General features: G+C 36.6%; 2 protein-coding genes across 2 annotated transcripts; both read left to right on the top strand.

Annotated features, from left to right (window-relative positions):
• The first annotated feature begins 1,277 nt into the window (after nt 1-1,277).
• Nucleotides 1,278-10,945, top strand: psmd12 (proteasome 26S subunit, non-ATPase 12). The gene is made up of 11 exons (XM_084129053.1): nt 1,278-1,488; nt 1,821-1,880; nt 1,977-2,105; nt 2,600-2,707; nt 2,835-2,939; nt 5,695-5,844; nt 6,051-6,185; nt 6,638-6,750; nt 6,880-7,054; nt 10,039-10,116; nt 10,369-10,945. The coding sequence occupies exons 1-11, from the start codon at nt 1,381-1,383 to the stop codon at nt 10,576-10,578; spliced, it is 1,371 nt and encodes a 456-aa protein (XP_083985179.1). The 5' UTR covers nt 1,278-1,380; the 3' UTR covers nt 10,579-10,945.
• A 2,795-nt stretch (nt 10,946-13,740) lies between these two features.
• On the top strand, nt 13,741-22,376 carry cacng4a (calcium channel, voltage-dependent, gamma subunit 4a). The gene is made up of 4 exons (XM_084127837.1): nt 13,741-13,971; nt 14,846-14,926; nt 15,225-15,365; nt 21,803-22,376. The coding sequence occupies exons 1-4, from the start codon at nt 13,746-13,748 to the stop codon at nt 22,324-22,326; spliced, it is 972 nt and encodes a 323-aa protein (XP_083983963.1). The 5' UTR covers nt 13,741-13,745; the 3' UTR covers nt 22,327-22,376.
• The last annotated feature ends 271 nt before the right edge of the window (nt 22,377-22,647 follow it).

Here is a 22,647-nt window from a genome sequence, read left to right on the forward strand (position 1 = left end):
AAATAAATGCATTTGATATACTGATTTTTTTTTTTTTATATTGTGATATATTATTACAATTTAAAATAATTGGTTTTCAATTTATTATACTTTAAATTATAATTTATTTCTGTGAAGCAAAGCTGAATTTTCAGGATCATTACTCCAGTCTTCAGCATGTGACATCCGGTCTATCACATGATCCTTTAGAAATCATTCTAATATTCTGATTTATTATGAGTGTTGGAAACAGTTCTGCTGCCTAAAATATTTGATGAATAAAAGGTTAAAAAGAACTGCATTTATTCAAAATAAAAAAAATATTTTCTAATAATATAAATCTTCTTTACTATCACTTTTTATCAATTTAACACATCCTTGCTGAATAAAAGTATTGATTTATTTCAAAAAAAGAAAGAAAAAAATTACTGAACCCAAATTACTGACCAGTAGTGTATATTGTTACAAAATATTTCTTCTTTTTTTTTTTAATTCTTCTTTTTTATTTTTATTTTAATTTTATTACTTTTGATTCATCAAAGTAACCTAAAAGTATCACAGGTTATTAAAAAATATTAAGCAGCAGAACTGTTTCCAACTTTGATAATGAATCATCATATTAGAATGATTTCTAAAGGACTGCAGTAATGATCCTGAAAATTCAGCTTTGCATCACAGAAATAAATGATAATTTAAAGTATAGGCTAATAAATGGAAAACCAATTATTTTAAATTGTAATAATATATCACAATATTGCATTTTTTTTGTTATGTTGTTATGTGTCATACTCATGACATAAGTTGGATATTGCACATTAAGCAGTTTAAGTTTGGTGTAAAAAAATGTAAAAATATATATTTTATTTTTTAAATTCAAATAAGTTGTTGTCATGTGTCATAAAAAGTTGGATGTTTTTATCGGTTTGATCGGCGGGGCAGGGCAGGGCAGGGGGGGGGGTGTTGGGGGTCTCAGTATATTTTCCTGCTTTTTTGTCCTTAGCCAATCACATGCCTGGCAATGATTGGATGAACATTTTTTGGCCCTGACCTGAGACATCCACATTTTTAATATTTAGACCATATTATTGATTGATGGTAATGAGAGTTTCAAACAGTATAACAAAAAGTGTTTATGAAAAACATTGCATAACCTACATTTTAATACAACACATATATAGCATATATTTAACGGCTCTGGCCTACCCTACGTGATAAAGATGATTTCCCTCTCGTTTCGACGCCTCACACTCCTGTCCAGTTGGAGGCGGTAATGCACGAATATCTGGTTTGCCCACCGTCAAACAACAAGCGCCATACGAAGAAACAAGAAGATTTACAGCGAGCTGTTCGGGTTGAAGTTATCAGATTCACTGCGAATTCTTCATTTTATAAGCAGCAATAATGGCTGAGGACAGAGTTGAACGATCAGATGGACGGATAGTAAAGATGGAGGTTGACTACAGTGTCACTGTAGATCAGCGTCTGCCTGAGTGTGAGAAAATGGCCAGAGTAAGTGTGAATGAGCGGCTGAGTCATGCTGCGTGCTAAAGCTAACGTTCATCAAATCATTTCAGCGTTAAACTGTATGATTGGTTTATTTAATATAAACCACTGTATCGCGTTGAATGAAAAACGATTGTTTTCATATGCAGACATAGACCTTCCAGGAAATTGCTGTCAAAATAGGCATCTGATTAGGTTTTTTAGCCATATATACTTCACTGATCATGCCTCATATTTCACCTTTCATAAACAATTACTGCTGGATGCACAATGATATGAGCTTTAGCAAAACAACATGCCATAAAGAAACCCTAACATAATCTGTTTTTGTTATTAAGGATGGCAGACTACAAGAGGCCGTCGAGAGTCTGCTGTCACTAGAGAAGCAAACAAGAACTGTAAGTGTTTTACTGTGCTCTGTTTAATTGTAGCTTCAATATTCTTAACTCTAAAATGCCCTGCTTTTTGTTTGCATTTGTGCCACTTCTGTCCAGGCTTCAGATATGGTGTCCACCTCCAGGATCTTGGTGGCTATAGTTCAGATATGCTATGAAGCCAAAGACTGGGATGCCTTGAATGAAAACATCATGCTACTGTCTAAGAGAAGAAGCCAGTTGAAGCAGGTAGGAACACTTCTATAAACACCATGGAGCCAGTGATTGAGGTCAAGATGCCAAATAAAAATGTTTTTTCAACAACCTGTACCATATATATATATATATAGTAATTTCACTTAAATGACAATTAATAGGTAATTTGCATTGCCATTTAAGTGAAATTATTGAACTTAAATATACAAGCTTGATACAAATTATCATTCTAGAAGAAAATTTCAGATGGCACTTAGAGGCTTTTGCATCTGAACTCTTTATATATATATATATATACACACACACACACACACACACACACACACAAATAATTAAATAAAGTACATCAATTCAGTACAGCAACTGTAACAATGTATGTACTCATCATTATTTTTATTGTATTATTGATTATTATTATATTATTGATTTCCAATATGTGTATTCTAAATAACATGTTAGAAGATGTTTTACCATTGATTTCCCAGAATTAAATGTATAGTTAACATTCTCATAATTTTCCTTTACAGGCTGTTGCAAAGATGGTACAGGAATGTTATACATATGTCGATGCTGAGAGTGACCTGTCAATCAAACTCCGACTCATCGACACGCTACGCACGGTCACTGCTGGAAAGGTCTCAGTTCCTTCTGTTTTTAGATTATTGTACCAGATCTATTTCTTATAAGCTGGATCACTCTACTCCATTGTAATGCCCAGCTTTACTCCTTAATCATGCTGAGTGAATATTAATGTTTTTGCAGATATATGTGGAGATTGAGCGTGCCAGGCTGACTAAAACATTGGCCTGTATCAAAGAAAAAAATGGAGAGGTGAAAGAGGCTGCATCCATTCTCCAGGAACTGCAGGTGAGTCATCATCATACTCTTAAGGCCTCAGACTAACTGGAATATTCAGTGTTAGGATGTATACCTGCTGCTGTACAAGTCAGCACATAGCAAAGAAGGGGTCTTACCAGAAACAGTACTAGAGAATAGTGGCATTGGACCTGCTTGTATTTGCCCCCCAACCCCAGGCAAAATAAACAGTCTCTTCTGCTAATAATGTGTGCATATATTGTGCGCGCATGTGTGTAACGGAGGCCTGCTAGTGAAAGTGGTGCTAGTAAACCTCACTCAAGAGGTGCAGTAGCGACTGATGTTGAAGACCGCGGTCTTAAGTGTCCTTGTAAGTGCGGCCGCCTCCCATTCTGGACACACCGGTTCGAGTCCCAGTTGGAGCGGGGCGAGTAAGACCAGAGGGGTTACATGTGCATAAAGATAGCCACTCTGGACAGACGTGCATTTCTGTAAGCGTGATCTTTTTGTTTTGTTTTTTGTATTTCATAATATTTTGAATTGGCTCATAACAATATGTTAATATATATTTAATATAGTTATATATATATATATATTTTATTTATTTATTTATATATATATTTTTTTTACTTTTGATTTTAATTTTAATTTAAAGGTGCTGTATGTAACTCTTCACTCTACTAAAGCATAAAAATACCATAATATGTTTGCATATATTGGGGAAACATGCCAAGTTCACATACTCGTTTCTCGTTCACATACAATAACAACACTCACAGATCACCCCCCCCCCAAAAAGCCGATAAAATATATAAATATAACAATTTTCCCTAATAATTGATGAACTTATCTTTAATTCCAAAGTGTTTAAATGTGAGTTTATGCTTACTTTTTAAATGTTTTTTTCCCCAAAATAATTTTTTTTATTAATATGCTGATATACCTAATATTTTATATTATACAACTGTCTTTTTTTCTAAATGATATATACAGATACCTCCATATATATATATATATATATATATATATATATATATATATATATATATATATATATATATATATATATACATACAGTACCATTTAAAAGTTTGGAAACACTACTATTTTTAATGCTTTTGAAAGAAGTCTCTTATGCTCATCAAGCCTGCAGTTAAAAACAAAAAAAAACAAAAAAAACAGTAATATTATGAAATATTATTACAATTTAAAATAATGGTTCTCTTTTTTAATATACTTTAAAATGTAATTTATTTTTGTGATGCAAAGCTGAATTTTCATCAGCAAGTACTCCAGTCTTTGGTGTCTTATGATCCTTCAGAAATCATTCTAATATGCTGATTTATGATCAATGTTGGAAACAGTTGTGCTGCTTAATATTTTTTTATAACCTGAGATACTTTTTTCAGGATTATTTGATGAATAAAAAGTTAAAAAGAACTGTATTTATTTAGAATAGAAATCTTTTGTAACAATATACACTACCGTTCAAAAGTTTGGGAACAATAACTATTTTATTTTTAAGAAATTAGTAAAATAACTTTAATTCAACAAGAATGCGTTAAATTGATAAAAGGTGATGGTAACGATTTATATTGTTAGAAATGTTTTTATTTTGAATTAATGCTGTTTTTATGAATAAATGCTGTTAACGTTTTACTCATCAATGAATCCTGAAAAAAGTATTCCAAAAAAATATATTAAACAGCACAACTGTTTCCATCATTGATAATAACTGAGTATCAAATTATCATATTAGAATGATTTCTGAAGGATCATAAGACACCAAAGACTGGAGTACTTGCTGATGAAAATTCAGCTTTGCATCACAAAAATAAATTACATTTTAAAGTATATTAAAAAAGAGAACCATTATTTTAAATTGTAATAATATTTCATAATATTACTGTTTTTTTGGGTTTTTTTTTGTTTTTAACTGCAGGCTTGATGAGCATAAGAGACTTCTTGCAAAAGCATTAAAAATAGTAGTGTTTCCAAACTTTTGACTGGTACTGTGTGTGTATATATATATATATATACACACACACACACACACACACACACACACACACACATACATATATATATATATATATATATATTTTATTTGGAACATAATTTATAATAGATTACTTTTCCATACATTTTACCAAACACAAAACTAAAACAAGATATATAAATCAAAAGGAACTTTAGAAAAATAATTACAATATATTAGTTTAAAAAGAGAGGATACATCAAGGGTGGTAATATATTAATTTAAGCCAACATTGATTGAATGAAAAATAAAAAATAAATTATATATATATATATATATATATATATATAATATAATATAATATAATATAATATAATTATTTTATTTTTTTACATATTCATGTTATAGAAAATTAAATTTTTTGTTAACTATCATTCAAAACTTCTATAAATTCATGTATCGTTGGTGCCACAGGCTACAACCAATTCTTCATAATTCTTTTCGTAGAAAGCAACTAAGATCATTTTAAACAAATATTAGTAATCTGTTGCTGTAGTATTTTTGGGTATTAAACCCAAATAAAGTACCTCAAAAAATCAATGGAAATTCAAGATCCACTACACATTTTACAATTTCATAGACATTCTTTCAAAACACAACTATATGATGTCTTTCTTAAGGTACAAAATTGTATGTGTTTATATAACTGTTATGATCTTGGCGTTACAAACTAGAAAGAGCAGTTACTTTAATTTGTTGTTTAACCTGAATTATTCACACTTCGCACTTGATTTGAACAGATATTTCTCAAGCTCTTACTCTCTGCAGGTGGAGACATATGGCTCAATGGAGAAGAAGGAGAAGGCGGAGTTCATTCTGGAGCAGATGAGGCTGTGCATTGCTGTGAAGGACTACATTCGCACACAGATCATTAGCAAAAAGATCAACACTAAGTTCTTCCAGGATGAGGGCACTGAGGTTTTCATCCTCTTTTTGAGGAAACTTTGATTCTGCTCTTGTATTTCTCTGATTCATTTTCAGTTTATAATATTGGTGGGAGGTCCGTTCAGTTTTACCATTTTACCATTTACATAAACGCTGATTCATTTTCAGTTTATAATATTGTTGGGAGGTCCGTTCAGTTTTACCATTTACATAAACGCTTGCTTTTCTTGCTTGTCTAGGATTTGAAACTGAAATATTATAATCTGATGATTCAAGTTGATCTGCACGAGGGCTCCTACCTGTCCATATGCAAACATTACCGAGCCATATATGACACTCCTTGTATACTAGAAGACACATCCAAATGGCAGCAGGTACCTTGCCTTTTCTTTTTAACTTTGCTGTTCAGCTTTGTAATGCAAAGAAACGCTAGCTATGTTTCAATCCACATATTTTTATCTGCATTTTGGGAAATTCTCTCACATGATTGCATTCCTAAACACCAGGCATCCGAATGCAAGATAGCATGACACCTTTTTTATTGCGTTTCATCTGCACTCTCTGAGATGCAAGTATGATGTAGGAAAAAGGAGCCACAGTGGCTTCCCCGATTGCAGCAACTTCCATTTTGCACCAATTTCCCAGGAAGGGACGATTTTGTTCACTTGAATATATACAATACGCTGCTTTATTCGCAAAAGTTTTATGCGATATTCAAATTTTTCCCACAAGATAAATTCACAACTTGGATGAAAACATAGCTACAGTCGATTCTTTTGCAATCTAGTGCTTTTTGAAAACTGAAAAGGTCTCATGTATCTTTTAGGCTCTCAAGAGTGTTGTGCTCTACGTGATTTTGGCTCCTTATGACAATGAACAGTCGGATTTAGTTCATAGAATCAGCCTTGACAAGAAACTGGAGGAAATACCCAAATACAGGTAAATGAGCCAAAACAAACTGGGAATTTTCTGCAAGAGTTCAGAGATATGTTTCAGCAGTCTGCCAGCCACAAGCATAATAGTAAATTCATGTGGAGGTGTTTATCTTTTTTCATTCTTCCCTGGCAGGGATCTCCTGAAACAATTCACCACCATGGAGCTGATGCGCTGGTCATCTGTAGTGGAGGATTATGGGAAGGAACTGAGGGAGGGTTCCATGGAAACTCCTGACACTGATGTCTTCACCTACTCGGAAGAAGGAGAAAAGAGATGGAAGGACCTGAAAAATAGAGTGGTAGAACATGTGAGTAAGGCTTATTTTTGCTGATATGTGAAGCCAATAAAAAATATAATATATTAAATAATAATATATAAAAATATATTTCCTTTATAAAAAATCTGTTATGTGACTCTCTTAAGAATAATTCACTCCAAAGGAAATTTTTCATTAGTTGTTGTTGGTCAAAACCCATGACTTTCTTTCAGAAAAGGAGGGTTATAATGTTTCTCTTCCATGCCATTACAAAGAAAGGTCACTGAGGTTTTTAAAGGGTTAGTTCACCCAAAAATTTAAATTCTGTCATTAATTACTTCCTCATGTCATTCCACACCCGCAAGACATTTATTCCATCTTCAGAACACAAATTAGCATTCTGTCCCTCCATTGGGAGCTACGCAACTAGTACATTCAAGGTCCAGAACTGTAGTAGGAAAGACATAAAGTAATCCATGTGACTGCAGTGGTTTAACTTAAACTTTATGAAGCAACGCAAGCGTTTGTTTGCGAAAAAAAAAAGAAAAAAAGTACCGCTTTATTACAACGCACAAAAGACTGAATGTGGGTGAAGAATTTTTTTTAAAAAATTTAAAAAAAAAAGTTGGAAATACCTTTGCAGTGATTATACAGTTAACGAACATCCGTACACTGTGCTGACAGTGACAGTTAGATGAATGTCAATGAAATAATAAACTAAGAGCAATATTGTCAAAAATATAGATTTTTCGATACATATCGATACTGAAATATCTAAAACGCTTCCAATACTCATTTTTCGCAGAATAGATACACAATACCAGCTGCGCTTTCTCGCTCTCTCATCTCTCCGACAGCGAGTTGACACACACACACACACGCATCCCCTCGCTCACTTTCGCCGTGGGATTAGGCATATTGTGCAGAATTTTACTCATTCCCGCAGATTTTGTGCTCACACCCAAATTGTGCGCACATAAAGCCGCCTCTCAGTACTAAATTGAGTTCTTTTTCGCTGCTTATTGTGCTTAAACAGTCAAATACACACAAAATAATGTCAAAAGGCCAGTCTTGGCGAGTGTTCATGTCAGTTATGTTTCAACGCATGTGTAACAGTATAATGGGCCCATGTGTCAGGTCTTAAAGTGACAGCAGCCTAATATACTGCCAATTTATGAGATAAAACTGGCAGTTTTTCCCCAAGGTATCGATGGCCACAATTTTGACAGTGAAAATGATGAGTGGCTAGTAACTTTGGAAAACCACTAGCAACAGTGGCTGGTGAGCAAAAAGTTGATTTCAAGCCCTGGTTATGAAAGTATATTTGAGACTATAGACTATGTAGATCTGGCTATGTGAAACTATAGTTTGATTTAATCCCTTGCCTTTGCATGACACTTTGACGTTACAGAACAGAATGGATCTGAATATTGTAAAAGCATTTGTTTCATGTGTCGTAGATGAATGGAAGAGAGACTCTCATAAGCACACGTTGTCATATTCTTTTGATTTTTCTGGCAAAAACGTCTGAGTTCTTTACATAAAAATCAGTATACAGGTTTTCAAAGACTAGGATGTCGGGGAAGATCTCATTTTTTAAGTTTTGTTACATTATTATATATTTTGACAGTAAACCGCCAGGAGCCTTTAAAGCAGTTCAGTTCCAACCCTGTCCCAACACACATGTTTGTAATTATCAAGTGTTCCTGAATATCTTAATTAGCTGGTTCAAGTGAATTTGATTAGGTTTGGAGCTAATCTTTGCAGAAGCATACCTGACTTAAATAGTCTTCTTTTTTGGCTTCTCATTATAAATCTGGTGAACTTTTTTTAATTATTATTTTATTTTTTATGTAGTTCATAAACTTGGTGCATATATTGTTTGTTACTTGTATTGATACAAAATAAAGTGCACCCTCTCTGAATTCTATGATTTTAGTCTATGACATATTACACTGTCATTATTTAACAAAAACTAGACCAAAATGAAGCAATGTGGGAAAATCTAAGGCTGCGTTTACACTGCGAAATTGGGTCATGCAACAGGACAGTGATCCCAGAAGCTCACTAGCAAAAGTGCAACAGATTGGTGGAAAAAGAAAAGAATCAAGGTGTTTCAATGGCCCAGTCAAAATCCAGACCTTGACCTGAATTTAATGCTGTGGCAGAACCTTAAGAGAACTGTGCATAAACAAATGCCCACAACCCGCAATAAATTGAAGCAACATTGTAAAGAAAAGTGGGCCAAAATTCACCCACAACAATGTGAGAGAATGATTGTCACAGAAAATGATTACTTCAAGTTATTGCTACTAAAGGTGGTTCTACAAGCTATTAAATCATGGGGTGTACTAAGTTTTTTCACACATGGTGTCTAAATTTTGTCTTTATTTTTGTTAAATAAATAATGAGACCGTGTAATATGTCCGTGTAAATACTGTTTTTATTTATTTTTTGTTTTCTCCTGCACTGTAAATATTTTTGCACCTTTGCATTTTTGGATTATTCATCAACTTTTTGTACAGCACGTCATTTCCTTTTTCCACTGCTACTGGTTGGCCTTACTACAGTGTATTTTATTTTTTGACTATACAGTATATGTAAATTGGTACACATTGTTCTCATTCGGCTGAACAACTTGTTCTCTGACATTCATTAGTTTCACTTAGGTTGGAAATTTTGGACTTTGTGAATATGGTGAACTTCTAAATGCTCCTCCTAGGGAATTCATTGTCATCAAATTTGGTTAACCTTATACCAAGACATTGAAGAATGATAGGTTGTGAATGGAGTTTTGATAAGTGGTTTTGTCCTGGCAACGTAATCTATTTCTGGTGAAAAAAGGGAAACCGGAATGATCTCGTATCTTCTGCATGCATTGAACTGTATGTTTGTTCACCCTGTGTAGTCATGTGAGTCAGTTAAATGATATAGTGAATAAATGAGTGAACTTATCTAGTTTTTTTATTTTAGCTATTATTTGCTTTTTTGTCATTAAAATTGCTAATTGATATTGTTTTTCTGTCCATTACCAGAACATCAGAATAATGGCAAAGTATTACACAAGCATCACAATGGGGAGAATGGCAGGACTGCTCGACCTCTCAATTGATGTGAGTTCTGTCATTAAATAAAATATTTTTTTTTTTGATGCTGCTTTCTGCTTGGTTTGTGGGATTTTTCAGTCACAGTGATAATAATTTATTTAATGGTGCATTACATTATGTAATTAAGGCTATCGATTTGTTTTTAATGCTGTAATATCCCTCCCCCACCCCGCTCTTAATAACTCATCAGAATTTAAAGCATTTTAACATTTCAATGAATGTTGTAGTATTCATCTTGCATGTTTGTCGTTCTTGTAGGAATCAGAGGAGTTCTTATCAAACCTGGTGGTCAATAAGACCATCTATGCGAAAGTGGACCGCCTCGCTGGTATCATTAATTTCCAAAGGCCTAAAGACCCTAACGATCTTCTGAATGACTGGTCTCAAAAACTGAACTCTCTCATGTCTCTGGTCAACAAAACCACTCATCTCATTGCCAAAGAAGAGATGATCCACAACCTCCAGTAGAGGCTGTCAGGGAGACCTTGGTACACATTTTCTTTTTATTTCACCTTGAAACATCTGATTGAACGAATGTTAAATAAACGTTTGCTGTCATTGCTTCTGTTTAAATTGTTATTGACAACGAGGTGACAGAGAACAACGTTAGTTTCAGTCATTCGTTTTACACGGCACTTAATATTACTGTGTTTTGTGTTTAACTCTGACTATAGTTGTAACTCCATGTGAAGCCTCCTAACCGCAGTGACATCCAATTTCCCTTTGTATTAAATAAATGCCTTGTATTCCTTTCAGACATTATAGAAAAAAATGCATAATAAGATTGGTGTTCATATGTTGCTCCAGCATGCACATTAAACTTTTTTGGAAATAATTATGTGTTTGTTCATTTACCATTAAGGGGAAATACAGGCAACTTCAGTTATTACTACTATTATTATTAAACTGGCAAATAATACTTCCTGATTTACATATTATTCTTACTGAGCATATTTTAGCATCCACCAGACACTAAAATATTATATATTAAGTTTATTTGGTTTAGCAAATAATCCATTAAAGTCATTACAATAGTTTTTTTATTTTTATGTTACCTATACTGTTATAACCACTGAATGCATCAAACCCTGTTCAGATGGTTTGTCTGAAAGATTATTGGCATAAATCTTTTTTCATTTGAATTTAAATTCCATTTGTCCTAAACACTAATCTTTCATGACTTTTATGCTTTTATGTCAAATGGAAATGGAGGCAGGAATAATCACATCTATGAAAAATTAGACTTCTACTCCTTGAAAACGTTTACTTTGAGTCAGCTTGTGTTTGCTGTGTATGTAACTAAATGGAAGAGTTAGATAAAAAAGATTATACAGTACAGGTATGTTTCACAGACAATATCTAGTTTCATACTTTGTTGACAATGACCGCAGTCTTGTACGCCCATACACAGTGTCAGAATAAAGGCCTATACTTAAAGGATTATGTTGAAGGGTAACTAAACCCTAAAACAACTTTTTTTTTTAGTTAATGATCTTTAAGACTGGGGCTTTATTAATGCTGTTCATTGATTCAAGTAATTTTTTGGACATTTGGGTATAAAGTGTTTTAATTCTACAATATATGGTGTAAAAACGTCTGAGTGCTGCCCTCTTCAGGTTGAACGGTGGCTACTGCAGTTGAATTTTCCTATTGGAAGTTGTGGTGCCCTGTGACATAAGAGGGTACCAGCTAACCACGCCCTTGCCTACAGATAGATGCATCTCAGGTGCACGCCCCCAAAGAATAATATAAATATTAATATAAAGGTTAATAAAACATTACACTCACTTCTTCTTCTGGAGGTGCAGCAGGAACACGAATAGTTGGTACTGATCCTTTTTTCAGGAGCAGCTTCTTGGCAAAACCAGCTTTATATTGACCTCGTTTGTAAAGCAGTCTGGTGTGTGAAATGATTCGCGCAAACATGAAAGCATTGACGTTGATCATGGGGAATATATTCCCTTTGAAAACAAACTCAGCCACTGCGTCTTCAGCGGTTCGGATTTAGGAACATCAAAATGACTGCTGTGTTCCTTATTGCACCCAAGAACAGAACACCACAATCGCTTAGACGCCATTCTGCTCATAGACAGTGCTCCAGCTATCAACAATGACCGCGCCGGTCCGCGCGGACTATGATTGACAGCTCGCTCACGAGCAAGGGTGGGTCTGTGTTGAAGCTGCTGTCAACCAACAACCGTGGGAACTTGATTTGAGATGGGGGGAAAACATATAAGAAGATTTAAAAAAAAAACACTGGATGGATTTTTATAATTTTATGATGGTTGTGTACAGGCACTGCCAACACAAATTTCATACAATTAACTTGTAAAAGTGCACGTATCATTATATGACCCCTTTAATAAAATAAATATTTAAGCATGAACAAAATCTCTGTACAGGTTGGTATACAAAAACATCTTATATTGTAGAACAATCTAAAAATAATCATTAGGGTTATTATGTAGGCTTCAAGTTATTTATAACTTGGGCAAATATATACTTCGAGCAAAGTTTCATGTTGTGTCGAGCCTTCTTAGTGTTTTAAAAATAGCGATTTTGATGCCATTATACATGCACTCCCATTCAAAAGGCAATTTGACCGAAAACGAAAATATGGTCAAACTTAAAAGTGGCGTTTCCATTCTAATTATGCTTTTAAACTAAAGTTTGCCTGGGGTAGATTAACAAAAAGACCCTAGGTTGCATTTTGGCAACAGTTATCCTTTAAAGTACTTATTAAAGTCGTTATAGGCCAAAAATAGCCAAATAGTGACTAAATATAACGTGCACTAACCTTGTAGTCTTGTAACAGTCTACGGCACCAAATTATTACATGGAAATCAGAATGTTACAGAAAGTTAGTCGCATTCAATTTTGCGAGGTTTTTATTATTATTATTTTAATAAGAAAAATCGTGGTAACACTTTACAATAAGTTTCATATAACATTAGTAAACTACTTTGGTTAACAGGAACTATGAATGAACAATACTTCTACAGCATTTAGTAATGCTAGTTAATATTAATTTCAACATTTCCTAATACATTAGTAAAATCAAAGGTTGTATTTGTTAACCACTGTGAACTAACATGAACAAACAATGAACAGCTTTATTTTCATTAACTAACATAAACAAAGATGAATAAATACTGTAAGAAATGTACTGCTCGTTTTTAGTTCATGTTAGTTAATAATTCATGTTAATTAATTTAACCTTATTGTAAAGTGTTACCAAAATCGTATAGCCTTTATAACTTGTGGTAAAAAAATAAAAAAATAAAAATGCTATAGGCTAGGAATGCACAACTGATAAATGATGATAAAGAAAAGTAATGAAATTGTCTGTGTTCTTAAAGAGTGCGCTGACAGTTGGATCCAAATTCATTCAGGACCTGCAGTCATGTCACCGTCATGTAGCCTACAGATCTACCTAGCCGTTACTGGATGTTCGTTCCCCCCCCCCCCCCAAAAAATAAATAAATAATAATAATAATAAATAAATAAATAAAAAAGGAATAAAGTTTTACTAATGTGCTCATCATGCGTGGCTGAATTTGACCACGTAACAGAGATATGTGAAATGTACTGTGAAGTTGTCTTGATGCGCTCAGTTCAGTCTAGCCTGCGGTATCATGGCTTGGTGTGATCGTGGAGCTCAGGTTGTTTTGACGAGCCTGGGCGCGTTCGCAGGGATCAGCCTGATGGCTGTCGCTATCGGGACCGACTACTGGCTCTACTCGAGAACACACATCTGTAACACGACCAGCAACGCAACAGAAACCCAAACCTTGCTGCAGCCAAAGAAAACACGAGGACATCTCACGCATTCTGGACTTTGGAGGATCTGCTGTATCGAAGGTAATAAACGGACAGATGTTTTAAATTATAATACTAGATACAATACTAGATTGTTCAACTTTTTGTCATTTAAAAAAAAAAAAATTCTATAACAAATTGGTCTTATGCTTTCCACCGATTTCTTGTTCAAATAATTTGAGACACTAGTCTACTGTTAATGAAGAAAGAATGTACTGAAGTAATATTCTGCCAGACATAGGCTATGACATGAGTGAACATGAACCTTTACAGAAAGTATTCGAGTTTGGCCCTCCTCATAATTCTAGTGCTTTTTAAGAATAAATCCTTAAAAAAAAAAAAAAAACACTCTCAAAATCTTTTTTCTCTCTTGTGCATTAAGAGAGAACTTTTTCTCTTGTACCTTCTAGAAGCCAGAAGGCAAGATTGCATCAAAGGCTCTTTTATTTGTCTTTACAATGATCCTTTTCAAAACATTGACAAACAAATACATTACATTTTCTGAAAGATACTGAGCTTCCGAGGAACAGTTTGCATTTCACCCCCATAATATTGGTTTATTTGAATTTTTTTATTCTGTTCTGTAAAGATTGTTAATCTTTGATAGAACTGTCTATTCATGTGGCTTTAAAGAAAGTCACTCATGATAGAACATGATGATGTTTTAAAGACCTCAACAAGACTGGTACAGATATTTAACAGTTGCATGTATATTTACATACATTAAGGGATATTTTAGAGTAAGGTCACACAAAAGCATATAAATATATTTAATATATTCTTAGTGGTGGAGGAGAAGCTAATTTAAGCTTTTGAAGATTAATAAAAAAAATAAAATAAAAAAAGGCAGAAAATTAACTTAAAATTAATCTTATAATCTTTACTTAAAATTCAGCAACACTTATGTTTGGCACAGGGATCAACAATGGGAGCTGCTACTGGATCAATCATTTTTCTGTGGATGACTATGACACCGAAGGTTCCGAGTACATCCTCCGTGAGTTCAATTTCTTTAAAACATTCAAAGAACGATTCGAAATAGTATTCCACCACTTGATTAAATGTCACCAAAGATTAAATTATTATATATGTCATATATATATATATATATATATATATATATTGGGCCATTTATTTCAATATGACATTTCAGTAATAATGTTGGCTAGCTGATAATGTGTATGCCATTAGGAGCTATTTATTTTTGCTTGCATTTTAGGCATATCTACAATGAGAAGCTGGTGACACATTTAAAAGTCTGTTTAAACACAGTAAGATGTCTTTGTGTGTTGCAGGATTAGTGCGGGCATCCAGTTTCTTCCCCATCCTGAGTACCATCCTGCTTCTATTGGGTGGACTTTGTGTCGTGGTGGGCCACATTTACAGCAGCAGAAATAACATTATTCTGAGCGCAGGAATCCTATTTGTATCTGCAGGTACAACACATGCCAGTAACCTTAACATTCAGCCAGTTCTAGTGCTTCAGAAGAGAATCCCTGAGAAGTCTCCAAACACAAGTCATCCTTTTAGTAAACAGTGTATTTTAATTGAAAAAGCATGGTTGCCATAAATGCATGTAAGACATGCTATAATATTGTAATTTTTTTTTTTGGCCAATTTAATTTTAATACATTTTTCCAATTTCATTTTCTGCATATGTTGCGATGAACGAAAATATACATATCTGTTCTGTAAAAGAAATAATTGTTTAAGTTGTGGTGTTACCCAGACATAGGGGTGGGCTATAGACCCGATTAACCGGTAGAGATGTTGGACTATCGTCTCTATCGTGGTTACGTTCACTTGACGTTGCTGTGCTATGCAGTCACGAAAGCTTATTGTTTGCATGCGTTTTTTAAGCATTGCGGTTTAAAGTACTTCTTCTTGCCTCTATGTATTAATGCTCATGGGTAGCCTAAATGGATCCCATTCAGACCTTAACATTAAGTATTTTACTGTTATGTGTCAACAAGATTCAACAAGACATTTTCACCTGGCTATACCCAATGTTTAGATCTGTTGTGGTATTTATGCAAATTAGCACATACATAATTAGATTATGCACCGTTTGTCCATGTTAACAAACAATTAAAAAAAACTTGTAATACATTTTTTGTTTGTCTTGATCTAAGTAATCAACTCAGTAATTTTCATGGTGATATCTAAAGGTTACATTTTTTACCCTATTCTCGTGAGAAAAAGAATGAATAGGCGTATGAATAGGCTATATTTGGGTCTTTTTCTAAACTTTCCCCTAATGGGATTCTTCTGGGCTTTTTTTTTCCCCTTACTCAGGACATATTGAGGATACAAAATCAGTTGAGTTTGCTTCTGTTGCAATTTGTTTAACCTTTTTTCATAAAATGACTGGACTATATACGATTTTGGTCATATCGCCCACCCCTACCCGGACACATATGTATTGTGAACAGATGGGAATTAAAGGTTATGCTAGGCTACTCCAATTGTTCCATATCATGTTAGACTACATGCTCTGTCTCATATTTCCCATTAACATAACATAGTATGAGAAGTTTAAGTAAACCAGTTAGTTATGATACAATTATATACAGGGCCGGAGTGGGGCCACTTTTCAGCCCGGGAGTTTCAGGCCCAAGACCGGCCCACTTTTTCCATGGTGGAATTCCAAATTAGCACTTTTTTCCAAATTGGATAAATGAAGCAAAAGTTCAGCTCTTACTATTGTGTAGTTTGTATTAATACCATGGTTCAACAAATAATGTAAAGGTTAAATAATAATTCACTTAGACTTTATAAGAAGCAATTGCGACTTTATTTCATGCAATTACGACTTTATTTCATGCAATTCTGACTTTATATCTCACAATTCTGACTTTATAACACGCAATTGCGACTTTATTTCACGCAATTCTGACTTTATATCTCGCAATTCTAAGAAATAAAGTCAGAATTGCGAGATGTAAACTCGCAATTGTGAGATAAAAAGTCGCAATTATCTTTTAAAATGTTTTATTCAGTGGCGGAAACAAGCTTCCATACCTCCTGGCCTCTTCCTCCCATCCATCCTCCCTGACGCGTACCGTTACGGTAGGGCCGGCCCAGCTATCGGTAGGCGGTGCCGCGGTAGCCTACCTGAGAAAACGTTTTGGAAAAGACGGCTATGGACCCAACCAACTCTATAGGAGGGGAGGAGAGAACTCCCTCACATGGTACAACCCATGCAGAGGCTGCGCGCTGCGGTGTCAGAATGCGGAACGTGTGTAGCCTAATGTAACTAACGTGACAAATGTGAAAAAAAATAAAATAATAAATCCTCGACCGGCCCAAAAGTGAAGCGGCCCACCGGGAATTCTCCCGATTCTCCCGATTACCCACCCTGGGCCTGATTATATACAATTATAAAACAAAAATAATTATATATGTTGCGGGGAAAGAAACAGAGATTAAAGCAGAATTCGGAGAAGCCACAAGAGAGCGAGACGGAGAAAAGATTACAGATGAGCTGGTGAGAAACCGTGGGAAAAATAAAAGGTGGTAAAAATGGATGAAGCAGCTAGTGTGCCACATCTGATGCCGTCGCTGAAGCCCCCATGCGATATGAATGAATGGCCCAAATGAATGCAACGCTTTGAGCGTTATATAACTGCGTCAGGCCTGGACAAGCAGTCACAAGAATATCTGGTTAATACATTTATGTATACCATCGGTGACAAAGCTGAAGATATCCTGAATGTTCTTCCCCTGTCCGAGGAGGAGTAAAAGTCATATAAGACAGTGAAAATGGTGTTCCAACAGCATTGTGTAAGCAAATTTAACAGACGTAATCAAGTGGCAGGAGAGAGTATATAAGCTTTCATTACTGCTGTACATGCACTGGCAGAACATTGTGAGCCTTAGGAGACGAACTGAGAAGGGACAGATTAGTAATTGGCATACAGGATGCAAAACGGACACATAAGAGTGTACATTGGACAAAAAGTCGACCCAGCAATGTCAATAAAGACCGTAAATCAACTGGGTGTTGAAGATGTGGAAATATAAAGAGACACAATTGGAAAGAGTGCCCTGCACGTGAAGCGTAATGCCGTAAATGCCACAAAAAGGGACATTACACAAAGCTGTGTTGGTCAGCTGGAACGGTTAATGACATCAATCAGGGAGCGAGAAAAGCAGAGCATGAAAGACTTTGCTTTCCTGGGAGAGGTGAGTTCATTAGAGACAAGGGGATTGAGCTAGTCAGATTGAATGGTCAAAATACCAAATTCAAGCGGGATGCTGGTGCAGTGGTTACTGCAATCCCAGAAAGCAGTTTTTCAGCTGCCATTCATAGCAAACTCCAGCCATCCAGCAAGGTCCTGTATGGGCCCTGGAATCAGGCCCTCTATGTTCAGGGACTGTTCCAGGGAGAGTTGAACATCTAAAATAAACAAACAATTTTATGTAGTGAAAGGACTGTCCAAAGCACTGTTGGGACTTCTAGCCATCGAGGCTTTACATTTGATTACATGCTTATACACTGTGCAGACTAAACCGGAAGATTTGCTTGTGAATATTCTAACCGTAAAAGATTGAGCTAGAGCAAGGAGCCATACCTTATGCACTGTCATCTCCATGTAGAGTCCCACTCCCTCTGCAAGTCAATGTAAAAGCTGAGCTGCAATGCTCGGAATCCATGGGAGTGATATCCAAGGTCACCGGGCAGACTCCATGGTGTGCAGGGATGGTAGTTTTGCCTAAAGCTCAGGTGAACATAAGACTGTGCATAGATCTAACACAGTGGGTGCCTCGAGAGAGGCACATCTTACTAGCAAATTTCCTTGACCAAGGAAAGTTTGCTTCTGACCACTTTTATCACGTCATTCATCCAGTACAGAATTTTGTTGGCCCCACAACACTTCCAGCGTCGCATGACATAGATGCAGGAGTAGTTTGGCATGAAGGCTATATCTTGGTGTATGGGGAAAGCCTACAACAACACAATGAATGATTGCATCCTGAGCAGAGTTGAAGAGAAATGTCTAACATTGAATGTGAAGTGTGTTGAACATTTGTGTTGTACACAGTGTTACCTCAGATGGAATTGCACCTGATCCAAGGTGAAAGTGATACTGGATATGCCTGAGCCCATTTGGGTTAGGAAGAGTGCTGACCCAAAAGCAACCCGATAATGGACTATGGATGCCTTTGGTCTACAATTCCTGAGGGTTGTCAGAAGCAGAAAAACACCATGCCCAGATAGAGAAGGAAGCTTTAGCAGCGACGTGGGCTTGTGAACGCCTTTCTTCCTATCTGCTGGGGTTAAAGTTCACCCTTGAAATGGATCACAAGCCTAGTCTCTTTGCTGAGTACCAAAGCATTGGACCTACTCCTTATGTCTCAAGATTTCGTCTTAGACTGATGCTCTTTGATTATGACACACAGTAATCCATGTGCCCAGAAAAAAGCTGATCACAGCAGATGTGCTGTCGAGAGCACCTGTTAAGCACACACTCTCAGAAGAGGAGATAGAGCATGAGGCAGATCTGAAGGCGTTTGTTGATTCGGTTGTGCAGAGCTTGCCAGCTACAGAAACAAGGCTTAAACAATTAGTTAGAGGAAAAAAAGTGTGAGAAACTGTGAGAAAATCGTTAGTACTGCCAGTGTGTGTGACCAGAGAAAAGTCACCTGCAAAAAGAGCTGTGTCCATATTGGCAAGAGTGAGGACATTTTTCCATAGCTGGAGACAATGGATTGACATACTCAGTTCCATGTGGCAAGAGATGCTGAAGATTCTACATGAGGACCACCAAGATATTTTTAAATGCAGGGCCAGAGCTTGTCAGTCGGTTTGGTGGCTAGGTATGTCAGTACATATAACCAAATCGTGGAGCTATGTAGTGTCTGTGCTCAACACAGGAATGCATTGTTGTCAATGCCCATACCAAGTACTGATCTGCTTGTTGTTGACTATTTTTCTTGGTACATTGAGGAAGCAAGACTTAAAGTATCTACCTCAAGACCAGCCATACTCTATCTGCTCTGAATGAGGCTTTCAGTCGACACAGCAGGATTTTGTGGATGAATACCTGGAACTGTGCCGTCAGGTATGTTGGGACGAGTGAACATTAAAAATGCTCTTTTGGAGATGGCTTAACGACGAAGTGCTCCAAATAATGCTCATAGGGAACAACAACTGTTCATTATTTAAATTTGAGTACGCCCTGTGTGTGGCTGGTTCTCCACTTATTGTAGAGGAGCCCGCTCCCGAACCAGCTATACTAATCCCAAGCCTGCCTGCCCAAAATCCTCCAGTGGACCTCACAGAGCTGAATCCAGAGCACAGCCAGCCATTAGCCCCTAGCACGGACATTAAGACAGGGCCCACTGCAGGCTGGGAACTCATGCCTACTGAGATGAACAAACCAGAGCCTGAGACATGGACAGAGCCTACCATCGCCCCCGGAACCTTAGCCCCAATTTACGTCTGACCAGGTGTGTTAGCTGGCACCACTGTGTATCGCCGTGGGACTTTTGGTGGAATATGAGGGAATGGAGGAAAACCACGACCACAATCCCTCCACTGAGGGTGAACTAAAACTGTCCTTTGTGGAATATAATTATTATGTGGATTTGGATACAGAAGTTCTGCTGAATCTCCTGTCCACAGTCTTCTGTGTTGTCATCAAGGAGCATGGCCACTGGAGGAATTTTTGGATCAATTCCTGGAACTAGTCCGCCAGTCTTGCCCAGCACCAAGTTTCCTGTGTTTTCATTGTCGCTGTTGGTCCTGCCCAGCATAAAGTCTGTTTTGTCGCCCTGTATCAAGACTATTTCATCGTCATTGATCCCACCCAGCCTCCCTCTACCGCCTCCACATCCTGATCCAGCCAGTCTGTCAGCCTCACCTCCGCTGGTTCCCTTCAGCCCCTTGACTTCTCTTTTAACACCATTCTGTTCTGTGGATAAGCCACATGTCTTTCGTTCTCCAGCATCGCCCAGGGAAATGGATCTTCCGGCTCCACCTCCAGCCTCTGATCCCATCTCTCCATCTCGGTCCGCCGACCTGTCGACTCCACCTTCGCTCCTCCCTCCCTTGGCTCCACCATATACCATCATCCTTACGGCTCCACCGGGTTCCTTTGTCCCTCTGGGTCTGCCTTGGTCAAACGTGACCCTGCCTGTGCCACGGACTTGCGAGCTTGACTGCGCCTTCCCGGAGTGGGCGTTCTCTCATTTGTCACCATGGCCTCCTAATAATCCCCATATATACTGATTAGCTTCATCACTCTGTCTCCTCTCCACCAATAAGCTGGGGTGTGGTGGGCGTTCTGGCATAATATGGCTGCTGTCGCATCATCCAGGTAGATGCTGCACATATTATTAGTGGTTAAGGAGATTCCCCCTTCCATATGTAAAGTGCTTTGGGTACCCAGAAAAGCGCTATATAAATGTAATGAATTATTATTATTATGGTTACTCATTAATTAGATCACCTGTTCCCATTCATTGTCCGGTATTGTTGTGTTGTTTTGTTTTACACTCTGTTTGAGTTTGAGTTTCTTCACTATTGGATACCTGTGTCTCTTGGATTAATAAGCATAATTTCTATTTTAATTACTTTGTCTATCTTCATCATGGGCACAAACTTTTCATTTTGATCTAAACTTGCTTGATTAATGCTGTGCTCTATCAATTTGTCATATTTTTGTATGACATTAGTCCACTAAAATTTTACAATGATGGGTTTTCGAAACTGAACTTTTGTATGATTGTAGGAGTCACTATCAGAACTTGGAATTGAGAAAACATTTAGTTATGACTTGACAAGTTTATGACAATTGGGATTATCTAATTAGAAGCTTCTTCCTCTTCTTCTTCTTCTTCTTCTTATTATAATTTTACCTTTCATCAGGTCTCAGCAATATCATCGGCATCATCGTTTACATCTCCAGTAATGCCGGAGACCCTGGTGACAAGAAAGGAGAAGATAAAAAAAATGTATACAGCTACGGATGGTCTTTCTACTCAGGTGTACTCTCCTTCATAGTGGCTGAGGCCATCGGTGTGTTGGCAGTTAACATCTACAGTGAAAAGAACAAAGAGGTTCATTTCAAGCACTTTGAGTTTACTTTCCCTCCCCCCTCGCCCTCCCTCCACACTGACATTCCAAGACATTACAGACAACAACGGCCCCAGTCCTGCTCTCAATCCAAAGATCCATCTAAAAGCACTTCCCCTGCCATACTTAGCATCACCAGCTCCTCGATACCTTTGGGGGACATTTCAATGTATACGCTGGTGAGAGAGCATCCACTCAAGGCAGGTGCTCTGGCCTCCTATTACACTGGTCTTGCACATCCTAATCTCTTGCAAGCCCACAACTGCATCCTGAAAGATGTTAAGGACAGTTTGAATCACAAGATCACTCCTGTGTAAAAATGCAGTCATGTCATGCATTTAGGATTATTAAAACGGTACAGTTTTTCTAAATCGCTTTTGGCTCATTTTTCAATTTTCACATTTTTTTTCAAAACAATATTCAGATCTCTGAACAATTAGTTCCTTGGTCACACCAGTTGTGAATTAATTTAACCAAATTCCACGCATTTTGGCACATACAAAAAAGTATGTACAATTGTCTTCAGTTTGCACAAGAACTAAATACACATGGCTTGCTGAGTTGATTTAGTGAAATTGTCACACTCTTCACTTTCATCGTCTGAGCCAGCACATGCAAAATGATCCATTCAATTATCA

This window comes from Abramis brama (genome assembly GCF_963993115.1).
Source record: "Abramis brama genome assembly, chromosome: 11".
Taxonomy (NCBI): Eukaryota; Metazoa; Chordata; class Actinopteri; order Cypriniformes; family Leuciscidae; genus Abramis; species Abramis brama.